Here is an 18,625-nt window from a genome sequence, read left to right as displayed (position 1 = left end):
AATAGAGATACTAAGTTTACTAGTTATTTTTGGAGAACACTTTGGAAGAAGTTGAATATTGAGCTTAAGTTTAGTTCTACATTTCATCTACAAACTGACTAACAAATTGAAGTTGAGAACAAAATTTTGGGTAGCCTTTTGGGATGTTTTATTGGAGATAAACCTTCTATTTGGGTCTTGGTTTTGGTACAAGAAGACTTTTCATATACAAATTTAGTGAAAAAAAGTACTAAGAATAAACCCTTTGAGATTGTGAATGACATTAGTCCTAGAGGAAATACTAAGTTGAGGAAATTGGATAATGAAGTGAAGAATAATATTGAAGCAGAGGGATTTGTGGATTTTATGAAGAAGTAAATAATAATCTACATGGTAGTAATCAAGGGTATAAAGATAGAGTAGATAAGAAGAAAAGACATAAGACTTTTGAGGTTGGAGATGAAGTAATGATACATTTGAAGAAGAATAGATTTTCGATTAGGATATACAATAAGTTAAAGTTGAAGAAGTTTGGGTCTTCTAAAATCTTCAAGAAATGTGAATGTGGCAATGCTTTTGAAGTCAAATTGCCTAAGGATGTGGATATTTCACCTGTGTTCAATATTTCAAAAATATTTGAGTATTAGAAATCTTATGAAGCAGCATCTAATAAATCTAATCATCCTAAGAAGAAGATAGAATTTTTGACACTAGAGTCCATAAAAGCACCAGAGAAAAGGATTACAAAGAGTACTTAGTTTAGTCATAGATTAAAGCTATTGAAGATAGTTCTTGAATATCTCAAGATAAGTTGGATCTTTATGATACTTCTTAGACCATTAGGGCTTCTTGATGTGGACATTAGTCCTTATTTACCCTAAGTGTTGAACGTAGGAGAATCTTGGGTATTTTGGCAATCTTGCATCAACCAAAATAATTTCTTTTTATTTGTTCTCGTATGTTGTTTAAGGAATGACCTTTTCTATTAATGTTTTCTCTTTTCATGTGGTTGGCTTCTTAACATGGATGTATCATGGATTACGTACGTAAGATCATAGAAACTAATTCCATCACATGTAGGAGTTATCCTTCTCTTTGTTTAAGGCATGCTTGTTTCCTGGTATGTTCAGTAACATGTAGGTTTGGCTTCAGTGAGGTTTTGTTTGGCATGAAGGATTTCTACGGCCTTGGGTTGTACTTTATGGATTATGTGTGGACCTCTCTTTATCCCCATGCAAGTTAATTTTCTAAACTGTAAGGTACATATTTCTCCTTTGGGGTGGGACCTATAGTTTGTAATAATATGCGCAATAGGATGATTTTTGGTCTTCTTGGCTATATAATTAGAGATCAAGGATTATTAAAAGTTAAATGAAGTTGGATAGAAGAATTTTTTTTTTTTTGGCTCTTTAAGCCTGAGATTATAAGCTCATGGATTTTTTTTTGAATGTATATGTTTGCAAGAAGGTAGGTCTTATGCCTAACATGTTGAATAAAGATTGTCTCATCATATATGCATTGGATTCTCTACAATTTATTATGGTTTCTCCTATATTTTTGGCTTCCATGTATAACTCTAAAAAGGGTAGCTTGAGAATGAAATTTTTCCTCTCCTACATTGTGCCACCTCGACACTAAGACTACAACTTGGAACAAAATACTTGGAACTTAAGTCCATACCAATGGAGAAAAAAAAAGTAGAGATATTTTATAAATGTTTTGAAACCATATATTATATCAATAGAAACAAGACATATATATATAAATAGAATTATAACTTCAAATATAATTTTTAATCTATTTGAATCTACATTTGATTATAGTAAATAGATATAATGCATGTGAAATATCAATAGTACTAGAAAACAAGACTATAATTCTTGAGAAGAATAATGTATAGTTAATGTATACATATACACAATAAAACTTATATATGTGGAGAAGGAAATTTTCACCAACCTCAAGACTAGTTAAAGCCTTGAAGAATAAGTCATCACTTGTGCCACCTCACTTCTACTAGTGCTCTAGTGAACTAGAGGATCAAGACAAAATAATCGATAGAGGATTCCAGATATACTTAGGTATGAAATGTAGAAAACTTGAATAGTTGTAAGAAATTAATAGATAATAAAATTTTAAATACTATAAATATAAACTTGACCTACATGGTTATATGTTAGACTCTACAATCTTTCTACTCTAGAAAACCACACATGTCGAGGATAACAACGTGAATATATGACATATGCACAATGTACATTCATCCTATATGAGAAAAGTATAAAGAAATAAAACATGAAACTAGAAAAATGACTATGATAAGTAAAATAAAATAAAGCTAAAGGAAGAGAATTATAATTAAAACTAAATCACATACTTATGGATGTAGTCCAAGTAAATATGGCCAAAAGAAGTGTAACACCCCGCTCAGGAACCCAAGAGAAATAAACCTAATATGTTACAAAGTTTACTAAACTATTTTTTTAAAAAATGTTTATAAAACATCAAAGTAAAAATGTGGAAGCAATATACACAAACACAACATTTACACATGCCATTACAATAAAGATTTCATTCCTCTAGGGTTCCTTCATGTTGACTCGTGGTTAAGATTATTTATTAATTGTTTAAGCCTTAAGTACAATGTCCATTATCATAAAATATAACATATTAATCTCATAAGAAAATGCATGAATACAACTAATACATTGAAATACATCTAATGGATAGCACCCACTGCACATTTTGCAGGGTATGGAAGAATAGATACAAGTACATCAAAATACAAGATACGTGATAACATATAAATACATCAATTGAATACAAGTCCCTAAGATAAGAAAAAGAATGATAAAGCTACAATTGCATCTATGAGCATCCAACATCTATAAATCTAAGGGGGCCCAAATGGTAAGAAGTCACTACCTCCCAACCGCATGGTTACCTATTCAAGCTTCCACTCCCACCATGCAAGGAAGATAGACTAATCAAACCATAAAAAATTCCTAGGCAAGGAATCTTAATAACAAAATCTACCTTAAGGGTAACACAAACTACTCAAGAAGAAAAGATAACCAAAGTTGAAATAACACTCATCAGGGTATACTTTAAGAAACCCCCCCTTTAGAAAAGGTGTAAAAACTTAGCAAAAGGTGTAAAATACTTGACAAAAAAAATTAATTTTTGTGGCAAAAAAAAATAGTTTACAAAGAAAAAATAATAATCTCCATTAGCGAATCATTCATAGTCTCTCAAACAATGTGTAAAATCTAGGTGAATTGTGTTATTTTAAAACCACAAAAAATATATACATTGGCGAGCAAAAAATAATAATCATAGCAAAATATTAATTTTTTGGGTGAATCATTTCATTGTATTAGACGAAAAATATATACATTAGCGAATAATAATAATTTCAAAATTAAACATAAATTTTGTGGGCGAATTAATTCATTATGCTACTGCTAGACATATAATATATACATTACAATTATATGGTTAAACTTTATAATAATATTTCTCATCTTAGAATTACTCTCATAACGGACAAGTTAATCTTTAGTAAGAGGATTTGATACTTTAGGAACATAGCATTTATTTTACAAATCTAGAAATTGAAGTGAACTCTATTTCTATCTGGTAAGAGCTTTTTGGAGATCTGATAAATCAATGTTTGCTACAAGCATTTTAATATCAGATTGGTGAATGTGCGGTATAAGCTTTTTGATATTTGATGTGAAAATGCACAGATAATCACTATTGTAAACAATTTGATTTTAGAGACTTAAAAGAATGCACTGGAATCTTTCACGATCTGCTTTTTGGAAGCTTTTTCCTTTCTTTTTAACAAGTAGGACTCCTGAAAACAACTCTTTTTGTCTTATAGTTTTAAATAGCTTTAGGAAAGCTCTCACATATGTAGAAGTAGGAGAAGATAAACATTATGATTAGATATTTGTTTTTATTGATCAAAGTTTCTAGATATAACATTTGAGTTTAACATAAAGCTATTAAAGCAATCATAATTGTTTCCATAAAAATAAATAAAAAATTGTAAGAAACTAATTTTAGGGGATCCATATCAAATATATTTTATTTTTAGTTTTATAATAGATATTATGTAACTAGAAAAATTGATAGATTGCAGATTTTTACCTTTCCAAAAAAATTTAAAATGACATTAAAAATCTGTAATCTATAATCTATTGGTAGGAACTCATATACATTTAAATGCATATTTCATTAAAACATAGATCGTCCTCCTCCTTCAATATTTCATTAACTTTTGCAACTTGTGGATGGGCTTGGCATGTGGCTTCCATTGGTTCCTGCATATTAACTTCTATTTCTTGCGTCTGTGGATTGGTATTTGCAACATGTGGATTGCTTAGACCCTGCGTATTGCCTACAAGTTGAGAAAAACTCTCCACGTTGATGTCCTACGGATTAGATGAGCCCTGCTGATTACCTTACATATCATCTACACAGTGAAACTGCTCTTGTGAATTGTTAGGAAATTGGTCTATGTTCCCACTACAAGAAGCATGGTCTATATTAGTTTCTAACTCCTGCGTAGAAGAATATGGTTGCCTCATTCTATCATGCCCTGTCTGTTGGAAGTAGTTACTAGTTATATTGCAAGGAGATTGCTTGTCCAACGTGGCAACTGAATTTTTGTACTGATTGGAATGTTCAAAGTTATTAAAAAAATAATTGTCCTGCGGTGGGTGAGAACTCATATGCCTTGTTGTATGAAAGCCACCATCAACACAGTAAGGTTGGGAGAAATCACCATTGTTGTGATCTGCTGGGAACAGAATGTTATCTCTTGTATTTACAATCTTATATGTTAGAATAGAGGAGGCTGATGGAAAGTAAAAGGGAATTTTGACATATTCTTAGAAGAGATGTAAAAATTGATGGGACATTCCCTTTTGCATTACAATCAATGGAATGTAAGACATGATTTGCACTGAAATAGAATATTTAATAGTGAATCAATATGATGGCATGGTTGAGAGCCAAATGAAAATCTATCAACCATAAAGTTGACTCAAGATCTACACAAGTAAACCGAAGCTATTTTGCACATAGAAATCCTTTTCGATTTAATGCTAGAAAGTTAAAAACACTCTATGGATTTAAAATGCTAACCTAGATCTAGAAACTCACACAAACTTGGCTTTTCTAACCTACTTTGGTCTTCAATGTTCTTCAACTATCTTGAACTCTCCAAAGAGTCCAGCCCTTTCTTTGTTATTTCTTAACCTACTTTATGCATCACAAGGGACTCCCTTTAAAGTGAAGAGGAAAAGACTCATCTTCTGACCATTTTAGGTTTGTTTATGCTTGCTTGTGTTCAGAATGCTCTCTCATTTTTCATGATACATAAGGACCAAACATGATATCTCAGTTGTGATAAATTACAATAGTATCTTCATTGAATCACCTTTTATAGTGATTCTAGTGAAAAACTATTGACAAAGTAGTTGAAAAATATTTTTTCAAGAAACCCCAAAGTTTGATCCCACATTGGTATCTCCACCATGGTTTGAAAAATTGGACTTGGCAAGCCCAAAAAATGTGACTTGACAACTTAAACATTGCTTAAATTTCATAAGAAAGACAATCTTTACAAAATTCAATGACAACATAAATCCAATGAGTATAGAAATTTTTTTTGACATCGCATCCTTGTGTGGAACTCTAATATAATAGTTAGGTGAAAACTATAATGAATTTATGATCATTGGCTTTGAACATCATGATTTGGCATAATTCATAAATTGCATATTACACAATATTATGTCTTCCTCTTCCTTGGTCTACTTAAAGCTTTGGAAGATGTTCTAAAATTCTAATAATCACATTTGAATCTTGGATACTGATAGCATGATATTATGATGGTGACAAAATTAGTTGTCTAAGTTTTCTATTTGAACTCTATTGAACCCCCCATTATATTTTATCATTCTTGAAAAAGGTTTATAAAGCAGAGAATTGAGAAGGATATTTAATCTTGGAAATTTAATTTGTAAACACCAACTTTGGAAGAGGGCAACTGTTCATCTTCTTGCTGAAATATTGTCATTAGAGTGAATGATGAAAGAAATCATCTTTATGAATGTAGTCAGGCTGACTAGCATTTGAATCAATTTAAACAAATAGATATTTATTTATAATGATATTAAAAGATATTATAAATAATTTCAAATGAAACAACAATTATATTTAGTGGAAGAGATGGATACACGAGTAGTTAAACTCGAGAAAACATTGGTCTTGCAAACAACAGGCAATTTAATCTTATTAAATAGTCAACATTTGGTATAAAGGAAAGGCAAAGCTTGAATAAGACAAAAGAAGAATGGGACAAAATAAGAATAAAAATAAATGAATAAAACAAAAAAAGAACAGTGATATATTCTACAAGGCATCAACCATTGTTAACAAAGGAAATAAAGGAGGAAGTGCCCAAAATCAAAAGCTACTAATCTTCTTTTTTCAATGCTATTTTATATCAACACTTAAGAAAACAAATGTACGATGACACCAAAATAGAGAATAAAATTTTCCATAGAAATCTCCTACAAAGTACAAGAAACTTAAACTTCAATCTTTAACAATGCCTCTTAGTTGCTAATTCCCATAACAACTAACTAGATTTATGGTTAGTTTTGGAATCTGAATAGATTTGATAATAGGTTAAAAAATAGAGAAATGGAACATCATTGGATGCACAAAACCTTTTAAAAATGCATCTAAATTGGTAATTTCGTAAGTAGATTTATGGACATATTTGAAAATTGAACAGCTTCAGAAGAAGAGAAGGGCTTTGAGAATTTTGAAGTAAACGCCATTGCTGTTGATGTTGTTGTTGTAATTACTGTAGCTGTGCCTGCATATTTTGCCCCAAAAAAAAAAACACCATTTCAAAAAAAATTTGTAAATTATTTTCCATCTTTGTAAAAGCATTCACTCATTAAGAATTTCAAATTTGTGACATAATTCTCTTATTTTTGTAAATTGAAATTGTAATATGTCTGAATATGGAAGAACTAAAGTAGAGTACAACTATAAATACCTTAGAACTGAATGCCAAATCACTTCATTGACTCAGTCTCAAATTTGATGCTTCTATATCCCATATGGACTCCAGATCCTAAAACTGACTAGTACTAATAGGTTCCCCTTCATTCTGAGTCGAGTACTCAAAATCCATAAAATTTTCATCTTCATTCTAACTCTAAGACCTAAATTCATCATTTATGTCAGAATCAGCAGTAGCACCACCATCTTTTGAAGTGTTGCAAAGGCCTCATCTTTCATGCATGGAATTCCAAATGGCCAATGACCTATCATAAGGAAAATATCTAACATTGTATTGAGTTACAAACAACCTCAAGCAAGTTTCCAAATTTTTGTCTAGTTTGTTTCTGACCTTTGATTTCAAAAACCCCAATGCAGTGAAAACTCTCTCATCTTCCACTAACCCTAATATCATTATTTGACATAAATTAGCAAGTTTAAAATATTTTGATATTGAAGTATGCAATACTTCACTTTGACTTATCCTTTTCCAGAGCCTTGTTATTGCACCAGGATCGAATAGATTCTCAAAGTTTTTCATCTGGCATTTCATACACAATGCAAAAAGTTTACATTGTTTTTTAAGATTATTTGAATCTAAGATTCCTTGTATTAGCTATCCATTGCAATCCGTATGCTTTGAAAACTGTGTTATCAATTCATCAAGTTTATTATGAAACAACTTTGGATCACTTGGATTATCTCCGAAGTGTTTCCAAAATTGAGGAAACACACAACTCATGGCTTCAAGAATTTCTTCTCAAGGGAATCTTTCATGAATCTCACATGAAAGTTGGTAGGAAATAGACTTCTCATTTTCACTAACAGATTTAATAATCTTATCAAAATCATCCTTTCTAACTCGTAGTACTTTGCCTCTCTTGGTTGTTTTAGATTGGTGCATTGGTATTTGAAATCCTTTCACAAACACACATAGCTCATTTTTTGCATTGAATCATAAAAAATTCTCAGCATGATTCAAATCTGTAATTATCTCCCACCTTGAAAAATTTGGGTTATGACCAGTGAGATCTGAATACAAAGAATCTAGAGCCATGCATGTCATTTTACGTAAATCACTATACTCATGAATATACATAGTTCTATCTTGGGCTTTCTTAACAAGTTTTTTCAATGAATCCAGCATGGGGAGAAGACTGGCAAAAGTTAATAGGCTCTCTATATCACTTAACTTATTTAACAAATTAGGAGCTTTGTCTATTGTAAGGCGTTGCTCATATATAACTCCAATTAACGATTGATATTCTGCTAGAACTCGTTCTGTTAGTCCATGCAAAGATATCCATCTGGTCTCAACATCCTTGAGAATCTTATTTCCTACTGTTACTCCCTCAGAGAAAATCTTAAATTATACAAAATGTCTAGGAATTCTGCAAAAGTAGGAGTGGAGCTCATGGATTAGATCTTCAACTTTTGACATTGTAGGAAAACTACTTACAATCTTATATGCTAAATTCATTCGGTGGGCCATGCAGTGTATGCCAAGCATGTAAGGTGCAATAATAGTTTTTAATCTTGCACAAAGACCGGTCCTTTGCCCTTGCATTACTGTAGCTCCATCAGCTCCGACACACACTAACTTCTTGGTGATTGTCAAGTCAACCATACCAGCAATTTCATTCAAAGCTTTCTTAACTTCTAAATATAAATTTTTTGTAGTTGAATTGGCCCTCATTTTATGAACACAAAGTAGATGAGCTTGATGGACATGTTCTTTTACAGTATATACATTCATACAAACCCAAGCAGTGTTATCTACCATAGTGACTTCATCTAAGGATAATGAAATGAACTTGGATTGTTTTACTCTCTCTTGTACATTTTGCTTTTCCACCTCAGCAAGACAACTTGCCATTTTCCATCCAGCATATATTGACCAATGTGACATAGAATAATGAGGAACTCTCAAAAAAGATAATAAATTATTATATTCTAAAAAGTCTCTCATAGGATGCCCTCTAGATAGAATATGAAAAATAACACTCATCTGAACAGTCTTTGCCAAGTTTGCATCATTGGTTGCATGTTGAAGCCCATCCTTGATTGGATTGCCACTACTACCACTACCAATTACCACTATTTTCTTGAAATGCTCTTCATATTCTATGGCATACTTAACATGAAGGCAATCTTCGTTTGATTTCCATCTCACTGCTACTACTTCCTTTCCATCTATGATTTGTTTTTCATAAACCTTACCAATATGTTTTTCTATAGTGTCAAGCTTTAGATAGAACTTTTTCTCTCTTTTAGTTTTCCAAGTACAAATCTTACACCTGCATTCTGTTGGTGGTTCATCATTGTTTGTGACTAGTTCAATAAACCAATACTTTTCTACCCAATCAACCTGGAAATTCCTTTTCATTTCCCACTCCCGCCCCATTTTTACATTCCTTTTTATTTTCTTCCTACCAACATCAATATTATCTTCAATTACAACATCTTCTATTGTTTGAACATTGCTATCCTTGTTTGATGCATTTTGATTTAACTGAATAACAACCCCATCTTCTAGTGGTGGTGAGCTATTGTGATTTCCTTCTACACTTGTAGTTGCACAAGTTGGTGGACCAGAAACATTATCAATTCCAAAGAAAGCCTTTATGGTAGTATCTCTAAGTTTTGGGCATTTTGATGTAAGATTAATCCCTTACTGCCATTGGGTGTCTTAGACTTGTCAACATGTAGTTTTCCATTGACAACCCCTTCAGTTTCACTTCCCTAAGACTGAGCAATATTAGTTAGAGACTCACCCTCCCCTAACATCTCAATCCACTGACAATCCGTTTACTCTCCTGAGAATAAGCAGTATTAGTTTTAGACTAGGAATTGAAATTAATTAATAATAGCAATACTATGAAGTGTAAAGAAATTATTGCCTGCCTTACTCCTTTACACTTTCTCTAGAATTCTAATTTCTATGTAATGTGTTGTGAGATTGTAACTCTAGTCTCTCGCCTACCCGTTTTCTGCCAAAATATGCATCAAAAAAATTTCATAAACCAAAATATACATCAATTTTTTTGCATAAACCAAAATATACAATCCAACTAAAATAAAAAACCTACAAAGAGCTAGTCAATGTATATACCATTTTATATGATGGAGAGATCAGAGATGGATGGAGGTAGGAATGACTAGAATAAGAGCAGGGATATATTCAACCACATAAAAGGCTCTCCCCCACATTGACTAGCATAGAAGGAAGATATATATTATAGATACACGATGCATCTATTCTTGACCATTGGTCATTGTGGACTACTAGCAAAATAGATGATACCAAGGACAAGACTCCACATGGAGTAGCATAAAAGGAATATATAGATACACAATGCATCTATTCAACCATTGATCACCATGAACTACTAGCACAATAGATGACACTAAGGTGAAGATTATGGTAAAATAGGAAGGAATACATCCCCTATGAAATGATAATATTTTGATACCTATGTTCCACAACATTTTTGGGACAGGGAGAGGGTATAGTAGTCTCACAGATGGCAATCAAATGACCCTTTCTGGGGATAGTGGGTATGTGTATGTGTATGTTGTTGGCAATGGGTTGGTTCCCCTCATGGGATTTGTAGCATGGTTTGACAAACTCTTGTATCTTCTATAAGTCTAGTGGTTGTATCAAACATTGGTAGGTTGATCTTTTGGTGCCATGGCAACCTAGCAGTTATCAACTGGTATCAAAGCTTGGTTACAAGTACAAAGTCTTGTAGGCCAAGTTGAGTAACAATGGGAAAGGGATTGTTGGTAGTGGGCCAGCATCCTTCACTAGATTTGCAACCTGGTTTGACAGCCTCTTGTGTCTTCTATAGGTCCAGTGGTTGTACCAGGCATGGACAAGTCAATCTTTTGTGCAATAGTAATGTGCATGTGCATGTGTGAGAGAATCAAATTTCTAAGTCAATGAACAAAAATATAACATGAAATTGTTAAATTGAAGTTGGAATATGTGTACCATACTATACCAAGCTATGACAAATACACCTGTAGTACCATATCAAGAATACAAAGTCTACAACTTCAAACAATGAACAAAAAATCCAAATTATTGCTAGTAGAGTTAACTGTTGTATCATCAAGGATGAATTTGAATCAGATATATTTATGTCAGAGTTGTGATTAATTTATTTGCTGTTATAAAATGGAAATTACTGTCACTATTGTCATGATCAATATAATTGCTGTAATAATGCCATCCTAATAGTGGGTGCTATTGTTATAATGTTAACCTGTTGTACTGGCTTTTCTAATGCTGCCATGAAATATTTTACAGTCTTTTTAAATTATTTTTAACCATTATAACATTATGAAAAATTTATTTCTTTATGGGGCACCTAGCCATCCCCAAGATGGTCAAGAGACATCTGAAATATCCAGCCCTACACTTTGGCTTGTGAAAATTTTGCTCTAGTAGTGCTAATAAAGGAGCATAATGAGAAACAATTAGTCATGATTTGTCAAACTCACAACAAAATCCCAATGCATGTATTTATAAAAATTGCGTTTAGCCCTTATTATACAAATAAAATCACTATAAAATGCTAGTATCCATCTCTTGCAATTAGTTACTTTTCCCGATCTTATGATGCTATAGACTTCTTTTTGTATATAGTCAAGTTTGCATGGAACCCAACAATGTCTAGATGATAATTTTCAAGACCAAGTTTGATCTCTTCAAGTCATAAGTCATGCCTTTGGTCTTATAAATGCCTTCAGGTATAGCACACGGGACAACCACATAGTTCATGAATGGGCAATTCAGCATTCTCTTTGTCAACATAAATGCTAAGCTATGATGAAATTCTTTATGAATATATTGTCAAATGCCTAGAGTTATTCCTTGGCTTCATGGAGGACATACAGATGAAAATAAATTTAGATCTTCACGATCCTCCCACTACATCTGATAATTCAAACAAAATGAGTTCACTAGGGTTATGAAATTCTATGGGTGTTCATTCATAGCTACTCACATGTTACTCATCTCTTTTATCATTAAAATCTTAATTCAAGCCAATGACACTTGAGTGCATAGTAAGTTTTAGAAGGGTCTTCATATATAGTTGTACTTGCTCTCTCCTAAGCTAGAGAGGCTTGCAACCAACACATTGCATGTTCCATCAAAACAGTCCTTAAGCATGAGGACATCATGTAGCCTACCATTAGAGGCTATGTCACAAATAAAGACCATATATAGCACCTACAACAAAAAAACTTATGTCCTAGTCCAATTACTCAAGCAATGGCAATATTGATCAACTTATAACAAACAAATCATTCTGTATGTTGATTACCCATCCTTTCATTTTGTGAACTCTTGACATAAAATTTAGGAATATTTACATTTGATTTGGACATCATACATTCAGTAAATTATTTGGAAACAAGCATAATAGAAGCACATAACCTTATAGTTTTGAACCCTCAATCTAATAATTGAGTACATTAACATTTTATGTAGGCATCACACATCCAACAGTTTCATTTGGTGGTCAAATATAAGAAGGGAATCATCAATAAAGTGGTGAATATTCTTAGTCATCACTACATAAATAGTACTGAGTGGAACATGATCTATTCCACAAACACCAATTTGGTACACATTGATAGCTTGTAGCAGCCTGCTGGTATTTTAGACATCATTCCTACTACACTTTGTTAGAAATGTCCCTATACAAGTTTACCCTACTATGCATTCCTATCAGCTTTTGCATCAAATTCTTCTCAAAGAAGCTTATTTGTGCTACAGTGGTGTTTATTTTTTATTTTTTATGTGCTCAAAGACCTTGACACATTTGAGGCTACTTTAATTGGTTTTCTCTATGGAAAAATGCTGAGAATTACTTCTCTCAATACTCTTTTTTGTGGTAAATCTAAGCTTTCCAATAGAAAGATTGCATTGTATCAGCCATTACTAATACCTTATCTCGACCACTCGACACCATTTCCTTGGATTGTAGTAATTGCCTTCTCAATGCTCAGCACCAACATAGCTACATCTGTATGGTAGTGTGTCCATTCCACATATGATGCAATATATATGATGTGTACAGAGATAGTCAAGGTGCTCCATAGGGATACAAGGTGTATCAGCCATTGCCAATACCTAATTAACCATGGGGCACCATTTCCATGTATTTCATTTTTGACCTTCTCAATGGTTAGCACCAAAGTAACTGCATCTTTACAGTGGTGCATCCATTTTACAAATGATGACCTGTATATGATGTTCACCAAGATATTTGACACTCCACAGAGTGGAAATTAATTATTCAAGCATGTTAGGAGCAATTTTAGGTTGCCATTACCATCTTTCAAAATATGACATGTTCTACTTGACACATTTTTAATCTATTTTGCAAACTAGTGGCCAGATTGAGGCTATTGATCACATTTTTGTCTCAACTATCTCCATCGATCATCAATGAAATATGAGTGCTACAATTATTTCATCGATCATCAATGAAATATGAGTGGTACAATTATTTGCATATCATTTGGATAGCTACTGCCAAGCTGTGTATATCTTCATTAGGAATTCTCTTTTCTTAGCTTGTTACATCCAGCATTTGTTGCTATACAAGATTGTAGTTGGTATTCCAAATTCAAATATGTCGAATCAACATGAGGAACTAGAAAAATTTCTCTAAGGATGGGTACAAGAAATCTCATCTGAAACACCTCCAGGAACTAGGGCGAGGGTTACAAGGGTGGGGATGCATCCATGTGTGAAATAGTTGAGACCTTTCATGGCAGATTCACAAGGAGAGTCCCTAGTGAATCCAAGTCAAGGACTTGCAAGTTTTTACAAAGGACTCAAAACTATAGTTAGACCCAATAGCAAACTTAAAACCACCACTTTTTTGTATTCTCTTTTCCAAGTACCATGTAAGAGTCCTAGTTAGGGCTATCGGATACATGCTGATTCAAAATTTTCAAACTATAATTTAGATAATATGTTAGTTTGTGATATTGCTATCAAGATTCAACTATGTAGGTTTTGAGTGAAGCTCATTGAGTGGCTAACAAGGACCCATCTCTCATGACAATGAACAGAACACTTAGCACTAATTACATGTCAGTGATGCTCACAAGGGTGAAGTATTGGGCCTTCACAAGAGGTCACACATCACAGTAAGACTCCAACTCAAGTGTTCCTACAATGTAAATCAAACTTAGCTTACTAACCCATTTGCAAAACCTTAGGCAAATGTTCTTGCTGATAGTTCTACAAATGGGATAGCATGCTAAGGGGAGCTCAATGTTGGAGAAAACTCCATGGTCAAGCATGCTTGAGTTGGAGTCAAATTGGGTTGGGTGACATCCTGGGAAAGCCCAATCCTTCACCCCTATGAGCATCCCCTAGATGTGATGAGCGCTAAGTGTTATGTTCATTCTCATGAGAGATGGGTTCTTGTGAAATGCTACTTGAGAAACATGAGTCAATGAGTTTGAACCAAAAACTACACATTTGAATGAGTTTGACCCACAAATTACACAGTTGAATCTTGATAGCAATATCACAATTTGACTTGTTGTGGAAGCTCCTACTTATCATATGTTAGTTTCTAGTACTACATTGAATGAATCTATGGTCTATTTATAATTACTTCTGTAAGAGTTAACAGAAAAAAACTTGTTGTACAATATAAAAAGATGTCCATTTGCAAAACAATTAGCTTACAATGCTACATTTTCTGGTCATTTAAGATTACTATTGCAAGAGTTAAAGAAAAAATAGCTTTATGCAATATGAAAAGATGACACTTACAAAACAATCACCCATCCATCTAATTGGCCTACACATAGGAATCTTGCTGGAAGTACAAACTTTGTCATAGTAATGCAATACATAAAGAGATATATCCCAAAAGTGTAGTTTGAAGGATATTGTACAACAGATCAGAGTAAGTTCAAATAACAATCAAGCCATTTCAAAAAAATCAAGGTTGCTAAGAGGGCATCAACTCTAAATAGTAGATATATTGCAGACTTGGAGACATTAAAGGGTTGAAGAAAACATCATAAACAAGTCTAGGTCCTATTTTGAAATTAGAATCTCAAGAACAATCCAACTAGGAAGTGAAAATCAGACCTTTCTAAGAGCAAATCAATTCCAAATTTAATTTTTACACTTAGATTTTTATCACATGCAACCATGTACATAGGCAATTTTTATGGTGTTTCATGACTAATAGAAGGACACAAATCCATATTAGATGCGGAATTCAAATGAAAATCAAGAATTTGATCTCTTCATTTTATTAAAGCTATTGACATTTTGAACAATTCATGGATGAGGGAAGATGGGGAAGCCCCTGAAAAACCACTTGACACTGCTATATTGGTTAGGATGAAGCAATTGAAGGCAATGAACAAGTTGAAGAAATTTTCTCAGAAGGTGATTGCTGAGAGTCTATTAGAAGAGGAAATAATGGGTTTGAAGGAGATGTTCAAAACCATGGACATTGATAATATTGGTACAATCACATATGAAGAGTTAAAGATTGGATTGAAAGATCGGGATCTATAATCTCTGACCTAGAAGTCAGGCAATTGATAGATGCTACAGATGTAGATGGGAATGGAATGATTGATTACCTTGAATTTATCATAGCCATAGTGCACATGCACAGAATGGACAAGGAAGACCATATATATTTTGCCTTTCAATATTTTGACAAAGATAGCAATGGGTGCATTACAAAGGAAGAATTAGAGAAAGCCCTAAAAAAATATGGATTAGGTGATGAAGAGACCATTAGGGATATACTTTTTGAGGTAGAAATAGACCATGATGGATGAATTAACTATGATGAATTTGGTAGCATGATTAGGAGAGGTCAACAAGATGCCAATGGAAGCAAAAAACATGAAAAGAACATCCCATCATGGGAATGATAACACACGTATTGTTTCCTTTGATTGGATTCTTTTTCAGCTCCTATGCACGATATATATGGGATTGGTTCACGCAAGTCAGAAAGATGCACATACCAACAGTTGCAGAAGCTATATCTGGAGTTTGAGTCGTGCCCGTGATTTTTCCTACCCAAAATTTGAAGGAGTGCTAGTGGTATACTGAAGTATTATGTTTCAATGCTCGGGTGAATTCAAATTTATACAAATCAATTACCAGGTGAAACGAGCTGACTCCACAAAAAAATGAAACTATGTTGGCGAATTCCCCCATACCGCATGTAAGTCTAATGTTGAAACTTGGGGAATGTTGCCTCGTTACCATTACCTAGTCGGCTGTGTGAAAGGCGAATACGACCAGGAAAAAATGCAAATGCAAGATTTGCCTTGGCAATTAACAAACCTGACAACCCTAGGTGACCAAGTTACCCAAACAAAGCTTGGTGACTAGGTAAACCATGGAAGGGCTCAGAAATCTCCAAAAACAACACCAGCAAAACCTCAAATTTGCCAAAATACAAAAATTTGCCACTATATTATACCTTGACACTCATCAAATACCAACACCACATACCAAGTCAACATACATATACCAAGTATAAATCATGTACCAAAATTGCAATATAAAGTCCATAAAAGATATCCACCTCAAGTCACATCTCAAAAGTACAAGCACTATGAATCACCAATCACCATCAATGAAAGTAAAAACCAACAATAAATACATCCAATAATAAGTACAATACCAATAACTACACCAGTAGAGACAAATACAAAATCTACAAAGGATACTCAGGCTACATACTAGGGAGTGTCATCACATGGTAAAACTACTTGAGTTACCTTGGACTAGTCTCTCGCTAGACATCAGACCCTCAAGCATTGAGTTACCTTGAACTGGTCACTCTGGACGTCAGGCCCTCAACATGACACATAAAAACTAGAATAACCTCTCATGAAGATGAGGAAAACTTGTCATACCCCTCACTAGGTATCATCCCATACCCATCCTTAGTCTATACAAGCACTCAAGGTATGGACGAGGCACATCTCTAACTTATCTTTTTAATGTATCTCAAGGAAAATGGGTTAGGCAAGATATTTTAATTAGTATGTTATCACTTATTATACAACTTACAATAGGTTACCCTGGTTCTGACCACTTTGGGTCTCAAACCCCTATTGCAAGCCACTCCCAAAGACACATACCTATACAACCTCCCCTAAGCACATAAACCACAATTATGTTTCATACTGCAACACCCATAAAGATAGAAATTGGTTCCTTAACAAGAAACCCAAAAATACTTTGGTTCTTAAAACCCAAGTCATCATATATGCTCACCACATAAATCTCATAAACATAAGCCTCAATTTTGAATCATAAAGTACATCTTGACATCTAGTCAAATAACCATCATAAAAGAAATCTTAAAAGATGCCTCCGGTGCACATCCTAGTTTAGCTAGCTAAATGGTTCACATAAAAGTCATCACAAAATAAAACATCACATTAATTTTTTTAAAAACTCATTACAAAACAAATACCAAAAAACGTCAAATAAACACACAACAAATAATACGAGGTTCCATCGAATGATTTGGATTAGATTGTTTTCAACAGTTTTATTTGATTATATAAAGGGTATATAAGTGTAGATAAATTTAGAATGTTAATTATATAATAGGTTTAGAATTAATTATTATATGTTAAATCAATAATATTTAAAATAAAGATAAAACATTTTTAAAGTTCATAACATTGAGTTTTTATGCAGTTTCTCTATGTAAATCAGTTGGTAATTTAAATGTTATAATCTCATATGGAATGATACAAATCTAAAACCTATATCAATGGAAAGATAATTTAATTTCACACATTTTTTATTATCACTAGTCCTAAAGAAAAGTTCATTTGAATGATGTAAAATATGAATCTTACTAGCAACACTATTCAGATTAGAAGGTTACCAGTTTAGAAGAAAGAGCATAACTTTTGTTTGAACTATTGGATCTTCATGAAAATTAAAAAAAGTATTCATAATATACTTATTTAGAATCATAAATTAGATATTTTCCTAACTATATATTTTTCAAAAGTTATAAGTGATTGTTCGTGTGTCTGTAATAGAAAAATCAAGCTCAAATATGCCTAGTTTTAGCATGACAATCAATATTTGACAATATCTATAAAAAAAAATCATATATGATTTATATATATGTTAAATAAAATCCAAATGGCTATCTAAAAGTATCTTTACATCTTTGACAAAATATATTAAATAAAACTTATAGCAAAATCACATGTTTCAAATCCTCAAACTGACACACAAGTAACTGTAAACAAATTTATTCATAATCGAGAAAACACAAAGAAGACAATCTTTCCAATACAAATTGCAAAGATATTTTAAAACCCCTACCTTCAAACAACAATTTTATTTTTTAAGAAGAAGAAGAAAACCCAATTGTAGACTTTAGTCCCAAGCTTTTAAAAAATCATTTACTTCAAAGTCTGAAAGCATAACCTATAACTTGTCTTCTAAAATCATTGCTCTAAATTATCTTATTGTTCTCCAAAAATCTTTCCTTTCAAAATA

General features: G+C 32.8%; 1 protein-coding gene across 1 annotated transcript in view; it reads left to right on the top strand.

The window, feature by feature from the left end:
* LOC149555650 (caffeic acid 3-O-methyltransferase 3-like) overlaps positions 1-15,640 on the top strand; it is a 64,247-nt gene extending 48,607 nt beyond the window's left edge. Inside the window, exon 2 of the mRNA XM_089829459.1 lies at positions 15,378-15,640. Coding sequence (XP_089685585.1) covers positions 15,378-15,640 — 263 coding nt within the window. The remainder of the gene's footprint in view (positions 1-15,377) is intronic.
* The last annotated feature ends 2,985 nt before the right edge of the window (positions 15,641-18,625 follow it).

The sequence above is a fragment of the Cupressus sempervirens genome, chromosome 5 (assembly GCF_028749045.1).
Source record: "Cupressus sempervirens isolate cs-2001-9-10 chromosome 5, ASM2874904v1, whole genome shotgun sequence".
NCBI lineage: Eukaryota > Viridiplantae > Streptophyta > Pinopsida > Cupressales > Cupressaceae > Cupressus > Cupressus sempervirens.
Note: the sequence above shows the minus strand (reverse complement) of the source record. Positions and strands in the feature narration are given on the sequence as shown.